This window comes from Melospiza melodia, chromosome 6 (assembly GCF_035770615.1).
Source record: "Melospiza melodia melodia isolate bMelMel2 chromosome 6, bMelMel2.pri, whole genome shotgun sequence".
Lineage (NCBI taxonomy): Eukaryota > Metazoa > Chordata > Aves > Passeriformes > Passerellidae > Melospiza > Melospiza melodia.
The window spans coordinates 65417951-65439078 of NC_086199.1; the positions used below are offsets into that span (position 1 = coordinate 65417951).

Below are 21128 nucleotides of genomic sequence, written 5' to 3' on the forward strand. Positions count from 1 at the left end.
AGTGCATTCAGGTCTACTGGATGACACTGACCTGACTGGCCTTGGGGTTTAAATCACAGTCCTTTCCAAACCAAATACCTCAGTGGTGTGGATTTGCTCTGTGTTGTGTCAAGAATACCCTGACACAGAAATTAAATTAAGCCTATATATTGCAAAATTAAAATAAGCTTATATATTGCTTCGCCTGAAATATGGCCAGAGAAGAGGGCATTACATTTTTCAAAGATCGGGTGTTCCAAATTACCATGAATCACACACATATTTCACAATTAAGCCTTTTTAAATATTTAATGCTCCTCAGCATTTTGGAAAGTGTGCTTTTGAACCCAGTACACATGCAGTGCCCATAGGCATCCTATCTCCTCTCTGCCTGCTCGGCTGGAAGAGCTGAAGGCCACAGACAGGGGCTGTGGTGCCACAGGAACAAATGCAGATACACACAGAGTGTCCAGAGCAGCAGATGTAGCTTACCAAACACAGTAAGAGTCAGAAGCAGATTCCTGTGGAGGGACTGGCAGAACTGCACACATATGTTCCTGGATCTGTGCTCCACTGGATTTAAATGACTTTCATGCATCCGGACTTCTACTTGCTTAGGCATATTGTTGGCACTAGAATAAAAAGTGAAAATCAAGTAGAAGTTATAGCACAAGATGCCAAAAGGGAAAGTCTGGATTACTTCCATCATATATAACTGGGGAATCTGATGCATATTCCACCACCTCCCACATTTCATAAACACTGCATATTTACTGCTCCAAAGAAGTCTCTGAAATGGCAGTGGTGTGTCCTTCTAAAGGTGTAGCCATCACAGTATTTTTTGCAGTTATTTCTCAAATGGTAGAGATACAATAAGAATTAATTCACTGGACATATCATCCCAAATGTTTCAAGGACTAAACTATTGGTATGAAACTAGAAAATTCAGTTTCCCCAAAAACCATGGCTTTTTACTTAAGTAGAAGAGACAGCTGAAGAACAAAGTTTTTATTAGCAGGAAAATGTAGATTTTAATACCTTATTTAATTTCAATTGAGGATAATAGTTTAAAAATTAGGATTAATTTGCAAAATAAAGCATTCAATAAAATTTTGCTCAATATTTTGAAAACATTTAATTTCAACATTAACATTTTATTTCAATATAATGAGAATGCTGATGTCAAGAGAATACTTTTAACTTGTTTGTAATGAGACTTGAACAATTGCCACTGAAAATTAGTTAGAGAACTATGCATTTCCCAAGAAAACTTTTGGTTTCATTTAATTGGCAGTGCTTAGAGGAAAAAGTTTTTTCACTAGCTTTGGTTTATATTTGAGGAAGAGTGTAGTGGGTTGATGCTGGCTGGATGCCAGGCACTCACCAAAGCTGCTCACTCACTTCCCTCTGCAGCTGGACAGGGGACAAAAAATTTAATGAGGGGTTTGTGGGTTGAAATACAGACTGGGAGAAATCTTTCATCAAATACCATCATGGGAAAAACAGGCTCGGCTTGAGGATATGAGTTAAATTTATTACTAACAAAGAGCAGGATAATGAGAAGTAAAGTCCCTAAGAACACCTTCCTGCCACCCTTCCCTCCTACCCCAGGGATGCAAGGAGCCAGGGCATGGGGGCAGTGGTCAGTTCATCACCAGGGGCTTCTCCCACTGTTTAGAGAGATAAGTCCTTCCCCTGCTTCACCACAGTGTCCCTCCCACAGGAGACAGTTCCCTGTGAACTTCTCCAGTGTGACTCCATCCCACCAGCAGCACTCCTGCCAAACTGCTGCAATGCGAGTCCCTGCCACGGGCACACAGTCCTGCCAAACCTGCTCCACCACGAGTCCCTCCCGCGGGCAACTGTGCCCCTCCAAGTGTTGCAGCATGGGTCCCTCTTACACAGGCTGCAGTCCTCCAAGGACAGACTGCCTCAGCATGGGAACAGGGCCCCTCTCTCCATGGGACTCCCAGCCTCCTCTCAAGCATCCACCCGCTCTGGCGTGGGGCTCCTCCATGGGCTGCAGGTGGATCTCTGCACCCCAATGGGTCCCCATGGGCTGCAGGGCCTCACCATGGTCATCAACGCTGGCTGTGCAGGAATCTCAGCTCCAGAGCCTGGAGCACCTCCTCCCCCTCCTTCTCCACTGACCTTGGTGTCAGCAGAGTTGTCCTTCTCACAGGTTCTCACCCCACTCTTCTCTGGCCACTTATCTGTGCCATAAGTTTTGTTGTTTTTTTGTTTTCTTTTTTCTTTAATTTGTTATCACAGAGGCATTACCACCATTGTTGATTGTCCCAGCCTTGGCCAGCAGCACATCTGTCTTTGGAGCTGCCATGGGTTGGCTCTGGGGGAAATGGTGGAAGCTTCCAGCAGCTTCTCACAGAAGCCACCCCTTCTCCTCCCCTGCTACCCAAGGCAGGCCATGCAAACCCAACAGAAAGTGATACACACATGAGTGCAGGACTGAAAAAGTCATGCCTCTAATTTTCTCAATAGCTGAGAAATTATATAAATAGCAATAGATTCCTTTTTTATATGCAAAATATTAAAGTCTATTAGAAAAAAATATTAAAAATGCTACTATGAATCAAACATTTCCCCTAAAATGTAAGGCTATGTAAATATGAGAAATAGGTAAAGAACAAAATTTTTATTATCAAGAAAATTATACTTTTTGAGATCTGGTCTTATGCCAGATTAGGACAAGATTTTAGAAAATCTTCCTCTATAACAGTAGACTGATGTTTATAGACCTCAGACAGGTCTGAAAAATGTATGAAGTTTCAGTATTCTCAGTACTGAGCCATTCCCAATGAATCAAAACTTTTTTTTATATTGTACTACTTCTTGTCTTTTTAAAGTTTTTCAATAGAAAGTTATTAGATCTAATAAGAATGCAGCCATCCAAATTTTTATGCAAATATTTCTACAATTTTCCCTTTCAAACTGAAATTACATTTCTTTCCAATATACTTGATGGTAAAAAAAAAAAAAACAAAAAAAAAAACAAAAAAACCCCTGCAAAATGCACTAGAGAATACTCCTTCTTATTTTTTTTTTTAAGGGGGAAAACCCCTCCAAGTGTTGTAACCTTTATTCTGCAATTTTAAAAATATTCCACAACAGTTGTCACAACAAAATGTGCTTCTGACAGTGAAGCAACAAAGAATACCAGTGCACATTCTGACAGCTCAAGTGAGAAGCTTGCCTTCTTCTCAAAGACTTATCCATGCAAGTATCAGAGATACACGAGGATTAGCCAAGGGATAATGTGCCCAACTTGAGGAATTACAAGGAAGATGAGACAGTGTCTGCACTTTTCATGCACATGGGCCCCAAAGCCATGAAATCACTGGTGGAAATGTGCCAAAACCCCAAGGAACTTGGGATCCAAACTTTGCAACCAAGGATTACAACTAGTTTCACTTGCATTCCAAGGATGAATATATAACTTGTTCTGGCCTATTATTCACTACAGGTTAATCATGTACTCCTCAGAAACTCTGAAATATGGACAGCTGAAACTAATTCAAAAGAAAACCTTGGAGGCTTGCTCACTAGTAAATAATTGGGTGGAACTGAAATGGATCAGTAAACAGAAGTACTTGATGATTTTACTTTGGGCTAATCTTAGTTTGGTTTCCTGGAACCTTTTCCACTTTTCAAAGTTTCAGGCTCTCCATCTACTTCAAGATTGTAGGCATAGAGTGAAATTCTGATAACTATGGGCTTTTTAAGGAAAAAAAACACAGTAGGAAAACATGCTAACTGTGCACCCATGTTACAAAAAGTGATGACAGATGAATATCAGAACATGAAAAATGGTACCATAAAGGAGTTGCACTGCTTTTCAACAATGAGATATTTTTTACTGGACCAGAGAGGAAGTATTGTTCCAGGCTTTTGACTATGTTGTGGGAGGAGAGGAAGAGAAAATAGTGAAATATAAACATTCTGTGAAGGATAAGTGAAGCTTCTTGTGTAGCACATGACAAAATTGGAATTTTGCAACAGAAATTTTCTATCCAATTACTAGAAGAGGAAAATCTGTTTATCTCAGAGTCATGGAAATTAATTTTTATCTTATGGACTGAGATATCTTCCTTGTGCTGATTTTTTGCCTCTATTTGCATCTTGTAAATGATACTTGGCTCCAGAAGAATGCAGAATTTTTACACCTGAAACCTGCAGTCACATGATGAGATAACTGCAACAAGTGCCTATTGAAGTTAGTCTAACTCCACTGAGGCCAGAACATAAAGACATTAATTAATTCTGCTCATTATTTTCTTATATCATTATGACAAGCAGCCAAACAGCTCAGCTCCAAAACAGCTCCACAGAGAACTCGTAAGTATGGAGACCTTCAAAGATGATAATATTTACTGCTAACTACAGATGCTTAATAACATTGACAAGATTTATGAAAAATGAACCAAATATTGGAAAATAAGTAGTCAAGTAGTCACATGAAACAGCAGATCATACCAAACAGCACATACGAAGAGCTAGACATATGTTGTAGCTTTTGAATTATTTAGTAAGATGTTCTGCTTAGCTCTGCCACCTACCCTTCTCCCTTTTGAGGCTTTCCCTAGAAAAGAGAGAAACTCCTTTAAGCCCAGGAGATTTTATTTTTATTCACCTTAGGAGAGTACAAAACTGTCCCAAAATTAACAGTCTGTATTTTCACTGATTTCAAATGTGCTTTACCCTGACAAGGTGATACATAACTGCCTTAATAGAACTTAGTATCAGAATTAACTTCAATTTTACTCCCTTTTAAGCAAAGAAACAGCCTCTTGCCTGAATAATCTAAAAGTTAGCTATTGTCCCTCATCTTCACAATGTGCACAAGGTACAAGAAAAAGAATCTGTCCATAAACATTTGAATTTACATTATCTAAATATTTACAGATAGGTTTGTGTGTAAGATATACAGTGCCATATGAGATAATCTATTTATTTGCACTTTTTAGGCTGTAGTCTGTTTCTCTTGCTGGTTGCTACACATAATGTGCCAAAATGCAGGAAAATAATTTATTAAAGCACTAAGGTCCCTGGTATGTTCCTATTTCCTCCTAAAGCATTTTCCTTAGGTTTTCTCTCAGTTCCCTCTGGACTAGTCTGCTCTCTGTATCTCTTCAACTTCTTATTTCTTTTTTGTATTGACACTGAAGTTTCCAGAACTAAAAGGATGGGGGGAATGTTTGCTTTTCCTTTGCCACCAAATGTAACTCCTTTCCTCACAAAAGTTAAGGGTTAATGATTTACACAGTGCTTGAGTGACAAAGCCCTTTTATTTTCAGTCAGTTACAGGGAAAGAACTCTCTGTCTCCCAAATATTCCCCCATCTTGGCATAAACCTAGATTACAGACTAGAAGGGAAAAATAATCTTTCATTTAAATGAAAAATGTAGGCAAAGGCCATAACAAGGCTACTGAAAACAGATGCTGAGGACAAAGTAAGTTAACAGAGACCATGTTTATTCTGTTCAAGGTATTTCAGCTCTGTCAATTAATCAAGCAGGTATTCTCAGTATAAAAGTCTGCTTTGTTTTGTAGCAATTGCTTCAATCAAGGTAGCAAGAGCTGTTCTTGAGAAAACAACCTTGGACAGACAGGCTTAAAATCAGGGTTTAAGAACTTCTCTTGAGCTACATATTTATTGTCAGACCAAGCACTGGTCTCTTCTGAAGCAATGAGTAAACAGCAGCTACAAAAGCCCAATTGTTCCTAGAAGGACTGTTCTTCTTAAGGAAAGAAGAAAAAAAGAGGAGACATAGAAAGTTGAATCAGCTTTTTTGATCTCAGAATAAAAAGTGGATGGACTGCAAATCTCGTCTTGCCAATCCTGTAGTACTTAGACAAGTGGTTCAAATATGGTTGGATCTGAAAAGCCATTGCAAAAATGGTCTGATGAAGTTTGGTGGACAGCAACCTTGGTGATTCCTCACTGACAGAGCTCCTCCTAGAAATCAGTGGGATTGCATGGGAGTAAATGAGAGCTTAATATGCTCTGAAGAATATTTGCTAGCAGCTAATCTCTCCCCCTTTCCCTAGAGAGACAGTATAACATTAATTATTAAGAATAACATGCTGTGCTCGTGACAGGGAGAGGGAGTATGGATCTGCTCCACCACATGATCAGTTTACTCCTGTCTCATATGTAGGAAAAGCCTGCTCTGGTTGCTAGATAAAAGACGAGTGACTAGGAAAACATATGGAACATCACCAGAACAAAAGGGATTTCACTAGCTGGGTGGAAGGAGTCCAAACTGTTTGCCACAACTTTTGAAATTAGGGCTCAAGCGTGAGCTCACCAAGAAACTTCTAGTTTGAGTTCAAATAGTGTTTTCTGCTGCTTAAATTAATTATAGCACAACATCTGCTGAGCTTCTTTAGGGAGACAGTTTCAGACTTTATCATAACGCTGTGCCATGCCATGTGCTATAGTTTGGGGGTTCCATTTCTTATATTAGATATATTTTTCAAACCACACTGGAACTGGTAAAGCTCAGCATATAGACCCAAAATATGACAGGCCATGCAGGTGAAACAGCTGAAGCATTTTTATTGTGGAAAACACACATTAGCTTTGGCATCAGTCCTGCTATGTAATGTTCAGTTGTTAAATGTTGCATTATATATCAGTAAAATAATATGGTCAGGTCTCAGCTTCTGCACAAAAATAAAAAAAGTGCAAAACCAAACACACAAATCTTACAAACAAGAGTAACATAAGCTTCAGTCTGAAAAAGAGTCTGCAGTAACAAGGGTTTTAAATGGCTTGCTGCTGCTAAGCCCTTCGATTGAATTTTAAGTGCGTTGTGTAGGCTTTTTTCTTCTTATTTGTAAGACATTAATGAATTCTGAGTGGAGATTTACTATGGAGCCTGATTTGGCCTCGGGACTGGTATTATAAGCAACATCCTCAAGTATTACTTTCCTTTTTGTAGCAGGAAAAAGAACTTTTCTCCCTGGAACAATTTACAGCCACGTTGTTTCCTCTGCGTTAGCATTTACTGCAGATTCTGTGCCCACAGCATCCTTCTGGAGAAGCTGGCTGCGCATGGCTTGAATGGGTGCACTGTTTTTTGGGTTAAAAACTGGCTGGATGGCTGGCCCAGAGATGACTGGAGTTAAATCCAGCTGAGGGCCAATCACCAGTGGTGTTCCCCAAGGCTTGGTGTTGAGGCCAGTCCTGTTTAATATCTTTATCAATGATCTGGATGAGTGTTCCCTCAGTCAGTTCACAAATGACACCAGGCAGGGTGGGAGTGTTGATCTGCTGGAAGGTAGGAAGGCTCTGCAGAGGGATCTGGATTGGCTGGATCAATGGGACAAACCAATGGCATGAGGTTCAACAGGACAGAGTGCTGGGTCTTCCCCTTGGATCACAACCTCAGACAGTACGACAGGCTGGGGGCAAAGTGGCTGGAAAACTGCCCAGCAGAAAATGACCAAGGATTGCTGGAGAAGAGCAGCTGAACATGAGCCAGGGTAGGGCCAAGTGTGTGCCCAGGTGGCCAAGAAGGCCAATGGCATCCTGGCCTGGACCAGCAATAGTGCGGCCAAAGGACCAGGGCAGTGATTGTCCCCTGTACTCAGCACTGATTAGGCCACACCTTGGATCCAGTGTTCAGTTTCAGGCCTCTCTCGACAGGAAAGATATTGAGATGCTGGAATATGTCCAGGGAAGGGCAGTGGAGCTGGGGAAGGGTCTGGAGCACAAGTCTTGTGAGGAGAGCCTGAGGGAGCTGGGATTGTTTAGCCTGCAGAAAAAGAGGCTCAGGGGTGACCTTAGTATTCCCCAGAACTGCCTGAAAGGAGGCTGGAGGGCAGGTGGGGTTTGGTCTCTTCTCCCACGCAACTACAGATAAAACAATTAAAATGGCCTCCTGCTGCAGCAGTGGAGGTTTGGATTAAAAATTTGGAAAACTTTCCTCACCAAAAAGCATTGGAACAGGCTGCCCAGGGAAGTGGCTGAGTCACCAACCCTGGAGTTAGTTAGTGTAGATGTGGTACTTAGGGTCAAGGTTTGGTGGAGGAGTTTGCAATGAAGATTTAACAGTTGGACTCAGTGATCTTAAAGGCCTTTTCCAACCTAAATAGTTCTGTGGTGCTCCAGTTATATATTCAAGTTGCTGATCAGCAGCATCCTCACTGAACCTGAGAAGAACAGTGGTCTGTGTGACCTGACTTTTTACTCTGATTTAGTTCCTGGTTTCATCTCTTTCTTCTGATTTTTTAAAGTATTGTTCCATCAGTTCATTTAAAAATACAACTCTTCATGATCTACCTGAGTTTGCAGTCCTTAAATTTATGCTACATTTGTTTACGCTTTTAAAACCCTATTAGAATAGCCATGAGATTTCTACTCATTAAATGCTTCCTTTAAGAGTTTCTCCAGCTTTTAAATCTGACTTGGGAAGCTAAATTGTCCTGTAGAGAGAGAGAGAAGTCTGTACTTGAGAGCAGGTGCAAAGGAAAATGAAATATAATACCACAGTAATTTTTAACAAGTGTATGATTCTTTTTTCCATATCTATCCAGTCTTTTCACAAACATATATATCACTGTGGAAGAGAGACTCTTTTTTCCCTCTCAAGGTTTCTTTATATCTGACTGACTAATGTATTGTCTTATTTATTAACTAGGCTGCAGGAATACGTCTGAATAATAAGAGAGGTAAAGATGATGAATCTGCCAGGCAGGAATTCTTTTCTATTCATAATCACACATCCTGTGTATGGCTACATAGATGGCTTTCAATAATCTCTTTAGACAGACCACAATGCATGGATAATGCCTTTTCCTATGCTCAGATTTTCTTATTGACTTGCAGCTTAGATATCTTGGAGCATTTCATAGCATGTTGTGTGGAAAAGAATATTAGTCTCTATGGAGAGATTGTGAACTAAATTCACTTTTCATGGAACCCTGCACCATAAACCACATAAGGCCAAGAGATCACATTGAATCACATGGATTTTGTTAGAAAGAATAGAAGTGTATTTTATACAGACGTGTATGTACCTCCATACCTAGAAACTCCTTGAAGTGTCAGGTACATAGGGATAAAGCAACCAGGATAACACCTAGCTGTTAGAAATGATGAGAGAGAGAAATTTCTGCAGTAAGTTGCAGAAGGGGAGATGTGTAACACCACCTGTGCACTCTCTGCATGAGTGGGTCTGATGGAGGGGGCCATGGGAAGCTTTACAGGTGTCCTTCCATGTGGCAGCTGTGCAGTGTCTTTGGGACCCTGCAGACCGTTGCCTTCAGGCATTCCTACCTAATCTTATGAAAAACTGACCTGAACATCTCAAAGAGTGTGTGTATTGGAATGTATGAGTTAACTGACTCTGATTTAAGGGTCGTGAAAAAGCCTGATGGAAAAAGATTTAAGCTACAGTTTGTAAGAACAAAGCTAAGGTAGTTATTCAGACCTCACAGAGACAAGTGTCCCTTGTAGGCTTCCACAGTCCTTCTTGGCAAGATTCAGATTTACTCTGTATTTCAGACTTCAGAGGGATATCAGTTCTATTTGCAAGAAGGGACACCAGATTGTTTCTTGTTTGGAATAAGGGGCATTTCTATCTCCAGCGATTTTATTCTATGCACCATTCAGAGTCTAAAGCAAGAAAGTGTGGTTTAGACTAGACAGTATAATACCTAACATAAAGATGATAATTTATTTATGTAATAATGCACATGTGGAATATCTGCCAATTTGCTGATAGGGCTTTATAGTGGTGTAACAACCTGGGACTGTGCCTGCTTCATTACCCAAGAATTATGTACTGAGGCTGAGATGAAGAATTAAGGATGAATCATACTATTATCATCATGGCAAATTATACAATAACAGTGTGCTTTGTGCAAAAAGTTCTTTCCTTACATCCTCAGAAACTCTGAAACAAGTAAAATCATGACCTTGCATTTGCTTTTACTTGGGGTGTGACAGGCAGCACAAAGAAAAAGGCTATGAAATTACTGGGGATTAGCATAGTTTTCAAGGGCACTGGGTAAAGATTAAGCCAGTGAGAATGTGAGAAGACCAGAAATGTAGCAGCTCCTAGACATGCTGGCTAGGGACAAAAAGGAGTAGAAGAGTGGGGGGTTTTTGTATAATTCAGAATAATCCACAGAAAGAGAGACTGATCAAGGAGCTCTGATTGAGATAGACAGTAAGAATTAATTTGTCATGACAAGGGGAAAAGTGCAGTTTCTTCTATTAACTTATTTCTTGAGTAATGGCTCTTGAAACACTTTTTTTCCTGAAGTAAATTGCCACAGGTTTGTGACTGCAGGTGGCTACAACAGTGATTTTTGACCACACCACTCACACAGAACAAGTTTCTGGTGGCCATGTAACTCCCCGCCACTATGGCTGAATTGGTGCATCAGAACTCTACAGCTAAGCAAGTTTTAACTAAATCTGAACAGTTATTACCATTCATCTAGACATCATTAGGTATAAAAGGATTCAATCTCAATTACTTCGTTTATTTTCTCACGAAATCTGTGTATTAACTATTTGTTTTAAAATTATTATATGTATTAATGAGAAGAAAAAATACAAAAAAATTAGGAAAACCCTCTGTGGCCACCTCATCATGACTGTTTTTCTTTATCTACTTTGAAAATTCCCTATAGTTTTCACAGCAGTACGAAAATGCCCATCTACCCATCTAATGGCTCAGGAGTCTTACTCATGCTGTGCTGTAAAATTCCAAGTGGTTTCAAAACAGTTCCAAAGTATTCTCCAGCTAAGAACAGTGACCACAGGTGTTACTGCTTTAACCTGCAAACAAAAGTTCCCTCTCATACTAAAAAGTTGTATTTCTTTTCCAATATGCTTTAGAAGCAACGCATCCAACAAATTGCATCTCAAAATACTAAAAGCCCTTTATGTTTTCTGAGAAGTGACTGAGTAGTGCTGTGCTGTGTACAGGTTTGCTATGCACATTCAATCAGAAGACTAGAAAAATCAAGATAAAAACCCCAACCATCAGAGCTACTCTCCAACAGCCAGCGGCAAAGGTCTGAGATAGCTGACCATTCATATTTCAATATTTTCCTCTAAATCCTGTAAAGTGCACAGGTAGATACACGTTTGACAAAGCTTCAGATAATGAAAAGCAACCAAAAACACACTCCAAATGCACTCCTTTCCATGAGATGTTTGTCAATGAGCCAGCATGCAACAGTGCATCCAGCATTAATTCTGTTTGAAAACATTCCTCAGTGCTTCCTGTGGGGAAAAGCTCTCTTCCAGAAACTGTTGTGGATAGAGTCAGAAACTGCACAAAGAGCAACTACTAAGAAGCCTACAAGAAAACAGTTGAACTTCTATGCAGAAAATGTCAGAATTTGAATTAGTGAATGAAAACTCGAAGTCCCAATTTGCTCCTACGTACTCTAATGGACATTAATTCTCCTCTGAGTACAGATAATGGTCTTTCTCAACAGTTCTACAAAACCTGACTTACAACTATAAAGCTAGTAAATTTGATCACTGCAACCTCTGAGTGCCAGAAACCTCTACAAAAGTGCAGAAGTCTCATAGTATAACATTACAAACAGACTGTATTTGTTCCCCAGTACAAAATTACCTCACAGGGTGAAAAAAAAAAAAAAAAAAAAGAAAAATAAATTTTAAACTTTTTCTCTCACCTTATGACATATTTAGCTTTTAAAACATCCCATTCAATAAAATTCTTGCCATTCTTTTCTCTTATTTCTTTTATTTTTTTAGCTTTTCTTACCTAGAATGACTGCTTCCCTTTTAATGCAACTACACTTTTGTTGTAGCCAGATATTCAGACTGCTTTCATCACAACTATTTCTCCAACAAAATTGCTTTGGCCAAACTGCTCGTGCTCTTGAAAAACATCTCACCAAAAATTTCCTGGGCTGGGCCCTGAAAAAGTGAAGAAACTTCGTTTTGAAGATATACTAGCTCCCTATAGTATGTTAAAGAGATTATAGAAATCACATGTAGCATAACAGAATCCCTTGGGATACAGCTTAAAAAGAGAGCTCTGTGTGCTCCTTGGAGCAGTATTTGTGATCACACACAGCAAGCTTTGAAGAGTGCATGCCATCTACTGGAATCAAAAGAACTTCTTACAGGGGAAATCCTAAAAACAGCAATGCCTTTCACCCTGTGTAAAGCATCTTTTTCCTTGTCTATGTGCCTTTGTAACCAGGGTTTGGAGCCTTTTTTTTCATACTGTGCCTTTAAAATACATGAAAAATAGTGGTAACAACACTGACCACAATCTTGTGAAAGGAGGGAAAAATTTCCTATTCACATGGAATAGTAATTTATTCTAATAGCTGCATGAAATGGAATGGACATTCACATAAATAGGTTGCTTGGGTGATCTGCTTCTATTGCTTTCTCTTACCAATATATCACAGATATCTGTTTAGAAACTACACCCAGAAAACCCATAGTATTAATGTGGGAAGTCATAAATACAAAATAGCTTTCAGAAGTAAGTGTATTTATGATTATGTAAGTATATTTATTATTACGGAGTATATTTATGATTACGGAGTATATTTATGAGTATATTTATGATTACGGACCTGAGGTTGGGGGACTGGGTTGCTTTCTACATGTGAAACCCTCAGGGCATGCCCCACTCCATCAAAGGATCTGCCTGTGTCCCCTAGGTCTGCTTACACTCATTCTATAGATGCAAAGGAGTTGAGAGAATGTCATCAATAGCAGGAACAAGATTCTTTTTGGCATTCCAAAAGTCTCTATCCTAACACAGCATTTTCTCAAACACTTTATTTTTCTTGCTTATTTACTATTGTCTGCTGGACTGTAGAACCACTTGGAGTAGTCTCAACTGAAATAATGAGTTGAGTTTGGTGGTGCCTTCTTAGAGAGGTGTTTACCTTAAACACAGAGCAGCACAGTTGCTGTGTAAGTGTTGAAGATGAGTCTTTATATCCAAAACTTGTGAGGCTCAACAGCAGGTTGCATTTCTGTGAGCTGCTGAAGTTGGTTTTCTTCACGATACAACTACTGCTGATGCATGTGAAAACTAGTATGGATTTTATAACCTTGGCCAAATTCAAACATGGAAACTTGAATTCTAAAATGTTTAATTTTCCAGTTATTCCATGGTGTTTTAATATGAAGAGTGAAGCAGGTAAAACTAGAGGGGTCATTTAACTGGGTTTGAAATCTCTGACACTGAGCAGCTCTAGATACCCAGGACATGACTATAAGAAAAGCAGATAGCCCAGTATTTCCCAAAGTACTGTCCTGGCATTCATTGGTCTGTGGGTTGAGGATTTCAAGTGTTATCCCAACATAAATTGTATGATTCCTTCAATACAAAGTTAGAAAAATTAAGCAGAAGGACATACCACAAGCAATTTTTCCCATTCTGTCCTGTGAGATTTATAATCCATATTGCTTAAGGAGAGACCAAGCCTAAGATGGCTTTTCTAAGATGGAACCTCTGTAGAACACACTGTACAAGTAGAAAGCTTGCAGACTTTTAGCTTAAATTATATTCATCTACATCTCGAGTCATAAATTACAGAATGGTCTTAACCCAAACCACATGCACTATGTCTATGTTTTCCATTGTGAATTCCAAAGCATATTATGTAAACATCATGTCCAGCAAAATGGTGATGTATGGCAGGTGCTTAAGTCCAAGGAATAGAAAGTTTGTGCCCCATAATGAACTCCATAAGGTAAATCCTAAGGCTTCTGCTGAGTTTTTACAGACATTTCTACTAAAGTAACTTGAATGTTTACCTAAAGTTGGAGCTGTGGAAAATCTCACTCACTTTTGGAGGAAGTTATTGCCAAGAAATAAAAAAATCTCACACCACTAAAGGTCCAAGCAATGGATGTCTCCACATGAGTTTGAAACAAGATAGTAAAACTGGGTGAAGCATGACACTGCTCAGCTGTCACTGGCTCATCCCCAGGCCAACATGAGAGGAAATGCACACAACTGGAGGCTCACTTTACAACATATCACACCCAAACATGATCTTCTGGTCTTTTAATCTAATGAAAAGAGATCTGGGACACAGCTGTGAGTTAACTTGGCAGCTCTTGCACATGTCCTTAAAGTTAAGCACACATTTATCTGGTTAGCTGAACAGGTCCCTATCCACTGAACCACAGGAAGATACAGCCCTAGAATTTACTAGGCAACTTCTCATAAAAAATTCCGAATTTAAAATGGAGCTTTAAACTGAAAACAACTGATGCCTGAATATCAAATTATAACTAATGGCTGTACATATCCTAGCTTATCTTTTTAATGATGACCAAATATTAGGTTTCTAAGTATTTATGGGCATTGAAGCTAATACTGCTTTAAAAGGGCCTAATGGTTATTTTTATTATATGCAGATCATCTAGAAAATTCTATTTAGTTAGGAGGCTTTAGCTTATATTTTTTTTTATTGTATTTATATTTAGTTGCTTCAAAACTTTAATAGCAAAGGACACTTGAAACAATGATTCATTGCCATTTTCCTGCTGTTTGTAGCCAGCAGTGAGCTGGAGTCCCAGCTGGCCATACTGCTTCTGATTCCTGGCACTCTCACTCAAGCTCTGGTTGTCAGCACAATGACCACAGGGGTCCTCAGTGCAGGCCAGTGCATGCCTTGATCGTTTACATTTACAGCTTCTTCCTCATCAGTAGACTGTTCCCTCAAAAACAACAAGGGGGAGAAGCAGCCACAGTGGACACACTAACAATACACTGCACCAGTAATGCTGTAGTTGGGTCCATTTAATCATGAACTGAAATTATGATGCAAAGTTAAAGCAGGTGCTTTAAGGTTTGTGAAGAAATTGCTATTAAAAATCCACAGAGTACATGACCTAGCTTTGCATCCCTGCAAACAATACAGTATGTACTACTTTAATTGCTTGTCTTTGGCTACATATTTAGTATACAGATTTAAGTGGGAAAATTTTAAACGTTTTCCACAGCAAACTTAATTGAAGAAGCATTCTCTTTAAATGCTCTTTAAAACTCTGCTGCCCTACCCACGTATCCTGCAGTTTAATTTCTGGTACCTTTCTGCCAGATTAACTAACAGGTAACACCAATCAAAGCACAAGCTTGTACCACTGAAATATTTAAAAAGCTCTGGGAATGAAAAATCTGTCACCATGTATTCTTGTGTCTTTCCTGAGGCATCACAGAGTCACTGACTTGAAGTTACCTCATATTTTTTTCCATTCTCTTTCCCTCTCTCTCACTGCCCAGCTCAAGCCTCATACACTAACCCTGCTACTTTCTAATTACTTAAAACTATAGGTTTTCACAGTTGCATTTACTGTAACACAATTAAACAGTTCAGTCTTGCAGTTCTTGAATCCCTTAACTCAGATTCTTTTGCTGCTAAAGCTTTTTTAAGCTATTGGTGCAGCCCAAATATCACCCCGCTGCTCAGTCAGTGGCCACAGCAAACGTCTCCTGTGACCTTTTGGCCACTGCCTCCTTCACAAGGCACCGGCCAGAGAATGTCTCAGAATACACAAGTGTCCCTTAGGACATTTACACAAGCACTGTGACCATCCCCAAAAATGATGAGCAAGCTCCTTCAGCTGATGGAAACCAGAAGATTCATCAAAATCAAAGTATTTTCTCTAGAGAAAATATCAAAGGATTAACTTCTTGAAGAGGAGCCCTCAGCATTTTCTCTGACCAGTTTCTCTCCCTGTCTCATCTCCTTCATCTGTCCCCAGTCCTCTCCTCCACAGCAGAAGGTGGCTGTTCCCCATTCCTTGCTGTGCCCCACCACCTGCCTGCAGAGCAACTCCAGCTGTGCCATGCTGCACATACAGGCAGGCTTCCCAGAACTCAGCTAAAAGTCACCTTCCAGAAGTGTATGACAGTGACATTTTGAAAAATTTCAAGCCAGAACCAATGCATCACTCCTCTTACCATAATTACTATATTTATTATATTTCTTGACAGGTTCACTTGAACCTTCAAGGGGCAAAAGCACAGTTTGTTTCAATTCCTTGCAGCAAACTCCCTAACAGCTGCCATAAAAATAAATTTCATTGGAACAAATAATGTCTTCAGCTTTCTTAACATGTTAAGAAGTTTTACTTCTAGCAGATTTCAGAAGGGTTTTGCCTGCAATCACGGCACCACCCACAAAGAGAAAGATCTCTTCTCCCTCTTGGTACACAGCAGAAATCTACTGGAGATGAATGGGCACACGTTTTGCTGGTAAAAACAAAGTGTGTTTTTTCTGCAAGGACTTTATGAGTTAACATATAGGGTCAATGTCAGAAGGCAAACTGGGCTAAAAAAAAATCCAGTTTCCTAAGAACTTCATGGAGCTCAAATTTTGCCCCAGGCTAACGTAAATTTGGGGACACCCATTAACTCCTCTATAGTTTTTGTGTTCTGGGCTATAATTGACAAGTGGCAATGAAATAATTTTATAAAACATTTCAATTTATTTTAACGTTGGATTTATTCCTATTCTGCCTCCTTCTTCATTATTCTGCTTTAAACTCTTCAGCAACTGAAGTTTAAAACACTTAATGGAAAAAAAAAATCTTCAACTGATGCGGGAGGCCGTGATTCTTTTTAGTAACGTGAACAACACAAGGGCTCAATTTTGAAAGGAAAAAGACTCATCTGAAATGACCCAGGTAATGTGACCTACACACTTTAAGAGTGACAGGAGCTAGAGAGTGTGGTTTATGCTGGAGGCACGCTCCTTGCAGCTGTCTTGACTCCCCACAGCAGTTTGAGAGCTGGCGCAGATTTGCAGAAGGCAGCAGAGGCTTGGGCAGAGCAGCGCCTTTCACCCCACTCCTGCTGGTGCCTCAAGCCCAAGTTACCTATCAGGCCTTGCCTTCACAAGGCAAGCAGCTGGTGAGAACCACAATTAATGACCTCTGCATGTTTGCCTCTGGCTCTCTGTTTTAGTCATTTGATCACTTCCACAGCAAAGACTAATGCAGAACATTTTTATACACATTGCTTTTTCCCTGCATCTCAGTACTGCCTTGCTTGCTAATTTATTAGTAGCACAAATAATGACTCACAGGTGTTTTGCAAGGGATTATTTATAACAGGAAGCACAGGTGTTAGATGAGAAAATACATTCTTCACCTGTGGTTGAAAATAAACATGAAACATGAACAGTAAGGGTGAACAAATATGATATAGGCAGGTAAGTGTAAAAATATACAAGAGAACAAAACTATAAAACAAGGCCTTCACCTCTTCTATTAACATATGAAATCTGACCTTTGAATGAAAATATAGAACCTGTGAATTTTACTGTATATTTTTAACAAATAAAAATCTTCTCAGCATCTCCTTTTTTTAGTTACTCATCTCTAGAATCATGGAATTTGACTATCCACTCTACTAGCATTGCTTAGCACTAATAACATCAAAGGCCACAGCATACCAGAACCTGTTACCCAGTTTCCTGTTTGTTTATATGAAGAAAAAACACACTATTGTGATTGCTCTCCCTCCTCTTGCACATGACTTGGGTTAAAAACAACTTGGCTTGTTATTGCACTTGCAGAAGTGTGCTACAGATTGCCTGGTATGATGAAATGCACACCTGCACTAGCAGAAAATCTACTTTTAAAGCCATTAAATGGAAATTGGTTTGCTTTGTTAACACAGTATTTTTTTAGTACAGACACAATTTTATTAAACATGTTAAATTCAGTATTGTTTTTAATAAGGTTTATCTGTATGTAGCATAAAAGAAGGTGAGGCTTGGGGAAATTCACCAGAATATTACTACAGTTTTTAACAGCAAAACAACACACATTACTCCATAAATGAGTCTTCTGTCACTCATTTCAATGTCCCTGGTAACATCTACTTATTTTGTCTCTCTTCTCATTTCCTGCTTTATATGAAAGAAGTGTTATTGTCATTACAACTGTGTAAGATCTAATTGAAAGGGGATGTCCCTTATTTTATTCATGTGTGTGCCAATGACCATATTTCAACTCCCTTCACTCTTACCTTGGAACATAAAAGGTTGGTCCTGCTTGGCTCCCAGTGAAAAGCTGTTCTGCTTAAAAGGGTCTAAGAACAAAATAATTCACAGGTTTTCTACAAAGTCACTGAACCAGCATGTTACAGTCTAGACTCACTTATTTCTACTGGAAATAATAGCTCTTCAGACCATTATTCTGTGTAGTAATGTCCCAGACTGTTAATAAGCATCACCTAAAAGAAAGCTCACCTTCATGCTGAATCCTGAACTGTGTTTTTCCTCTTTATTAATTAGCTTTTCCAAGTTAAGCAAGGTCAGCACATCTCTTTTTTTGTCTCTCACTTGCCTGTCCCTTTTAATCCCCTTATGTTTAATTTATTTTCTGAGCTGCTACCTCTCACACATTGACAGATTTATACAATTTTGAAGTCCTCAGCCCACTTAGGAATTCTCTTGGCTTCTTTTCTTTTTTTCTTCTGTCAGAAGAGGGATTTCTTTCTCTTGGTTGTACAGGTACATATGGGAAGAGAAGACTTGGTTCTATGAGTGACCAAAATTAGGAGTACATAAAGCTCAGCCATATCTTTCTCCAGGTACAAAGGAATTTATCATGTGGGACATTACCATGTCTCTCAATTGCCTATGTACTTCTAATTAAGAGCTTAGTCAAAATTCAGGGCTTGAGAAAAATTCAGCAAAGGTTTGGAACACATTCCCATTTTAGATATGCTAAAACGAAGGTCTGTGATTTATTAAGGCCCACACATATTTTCAGCTTTGTAAGGGACATTAACATGATTTACTCCTCCCATCACCAGGCATAATGCTTGCTTTAGCCCAGGCTATTAGGAAGTATGGGAAACCATCTGGGTACCCTGATTACAGCTACTCTGGCAAGACAGCAGCAATACCACATTGTGACAGTTTGATAATCCAGCCAGGGGAGTTCTGATCTGAGTTTAGCTTCAAGTGATTGATTTCCATACAAGGGAAAGGAAGCATGCCCCAAGATCTTCGTTTGCATATTTGTTTCTCACACAGATCCTCCAGGCAGTTTAAATATCTGCTAAAAAAATCAGATTCACGAAATTACCTCAATTTTCTTAAACTTCCTTCATCCCCGGGCCATATTTGTATGACAAATAAATGAAACATCATAGAATTGGGAAAACCCTATGTTTTAGTTTGTGACAGCATCATTAATGCAATTTAATGCTTTTCTTTTTGAATAATAACCCCCTCAGCTGTTCAACACAAATAAAGCAATATATATGTGAGGTCTTCATATGCTCTTTGAATAAAATATAAGCAAGAAAACTCCCAGGAGGTCCATCAAATGCAAACATGCAATACCAAACAAACATGTCATCATTACTTGCCAAGATACATACTCATACCACCACTCCTTGGTGTACAACCTCAGAGAGGAGTTAAACTAGCAGTAGATTTACAATTTCTACTCTGCAGATTCCTGACTAGGGGTCACATTAATTATTACAAAGGTTGAAATGTGAATCTTTATACCAAAGCAAAAAACCAAAATTACAGCTGTTGATTTTGTTTATTCTTGCTAATACATATTTATTAGAGATATATATTATGAGCATCCATATATATGGTTGCACATAAAAATCTATGAATTTTTTCCCTTCAAAAGCAAAATCTATTAGAAAACAAAAGTAGAGTAACAATGGAAATGTTTTAGCAGCCTTAACACAAAAATGGTTACATAAAAAGATAGCATTAGAAGTTGTTAAACCAGGTTAACTGAGGAAGAGACATAAAAATGAATGCTAATATGTCCAAAGTATACTAATAAGCATGTTTGTAATCTGAAACAAACAAATAGAAGAACTCAAATTTTATGTAATACAATAAACAATGTCTCAGGTCCACATCTTTGAACAATTTTTTCCCTAGCCAAATCTTTCATTGTTGAGAAATATTAAAGGCATACAGGTTAGAAAATATTCTTAAATGCAGAAATGCATTTGTAGTTTCTCTAAGAGCTTTTGAAACTCTGCATTTGCAGAGTAAAGTGCCATAGGAATTTTTTAACAGAAGCATGAACTAGACAGCACCAAGTAATAGAGCTTTATTCAAGTGGTATTTGACTGTGGACAGGAAAGGTAAAATCTCATTTGCAAGAAAATTATTCAACACAAAACTACAATCTGATAGTGAAACTTTCCCACATATCTCCTACCCAAAGGTGAAGCAAAATAAATACTCCATATGTAACTGAAGGAAATGAACACCGAAAGCACACTACAAGTCTTTCTCCAAGTAGCAGCTGTTATGGAGAAGAGCAAATGGGATTCAACAAAAACAAAAACTTTGGTTTTACCTGGCCCACCACTTCTTGCCAGAAAGGCAACAGAAGAACCCAATTTACCCATTCTATTGCATGGCCATTGTGCTGGATTATGTTTTCTTGTAGTAAAAGCTGCATTCATTCTGTGTTTACTAGATTGAACCCATAGAATAGTTATGAACTTAAAACCAAACCAAAAATGCCAATAGCAATTCAGATTTTGAAATGAAATAGATGCTAAACCTCACGTAAGTCCAGCAACTTGAAATTCATAGAGAAGATTGTGCTGGATGTAAACAATCAGAGTTTAAAAAACCAGCATTCAATATTTCTATTCACTGATTGCTTTTGCCTGCCTCCACAGGTCCAGCAACCCAACCTACAGACTCTTTTGAATATGATATGCTTCTTACTTCCCTTAAATGTAGAATGGGGAAAAACTTCTAAAGAAGAATCTGGACAATAGAAACATTCACACTTCTCAACGCAGAAGTTGTGAAATGACAAGTGGTGTTGTGAAAGTGACCCTTAGCATAAAGCTTGCAGTGGAATTTGGCCAGAACACCAACTCCCCCATGTGTCTTTTGGCAGCTGCTGCTGAAGTCAGCATGGCTCCAGCCAGTGGTATAAAGAAAACATGTATGTGAAGGAAAGAGAATTCATAAGCAGACATTTCTTGTTTGTTGACATTTGCAAGGAGCAAATATGCAGCCTTGTCACATCAGCCTGCATGCGGTGCTATTGGGGCAGGAGAGCTTGTTCCAAAAACCCTTTGCCAGAGGGGGATGTAGGACACTGCAGTGATAAGAAAAGTCTTGCAGAAGCACTG

At 39.0% G+C, this 21128-nt stretch overlaps 1 protein-coding gene across 2 annotated transcripts in view; it reads right to left on the bottom strand.

The window, feature by feature from the left end:
* Positions 1 to 21128, bottom strand: part of SLC1A2 (solute carrier family 1 member 2) — an 86851-nt gene that overhangs the window by 33905 nt on the left and 31818 nt on the right. For both annotated transcript variants that reach the window (XM_063158791.1, XM_063158790.1), the window contains exon 2: positions 472 to 611. In XM_063158791.1, coding sequence (XP_063014861.1) covers positions 472 to 601 — 130 coding nt within the window. In that variant the 5' untranslated portion in view covers positions 602 to 611. The remainder of the gene's footprint in view (positions 1 to 471; positions 612 to 21128) is intronic.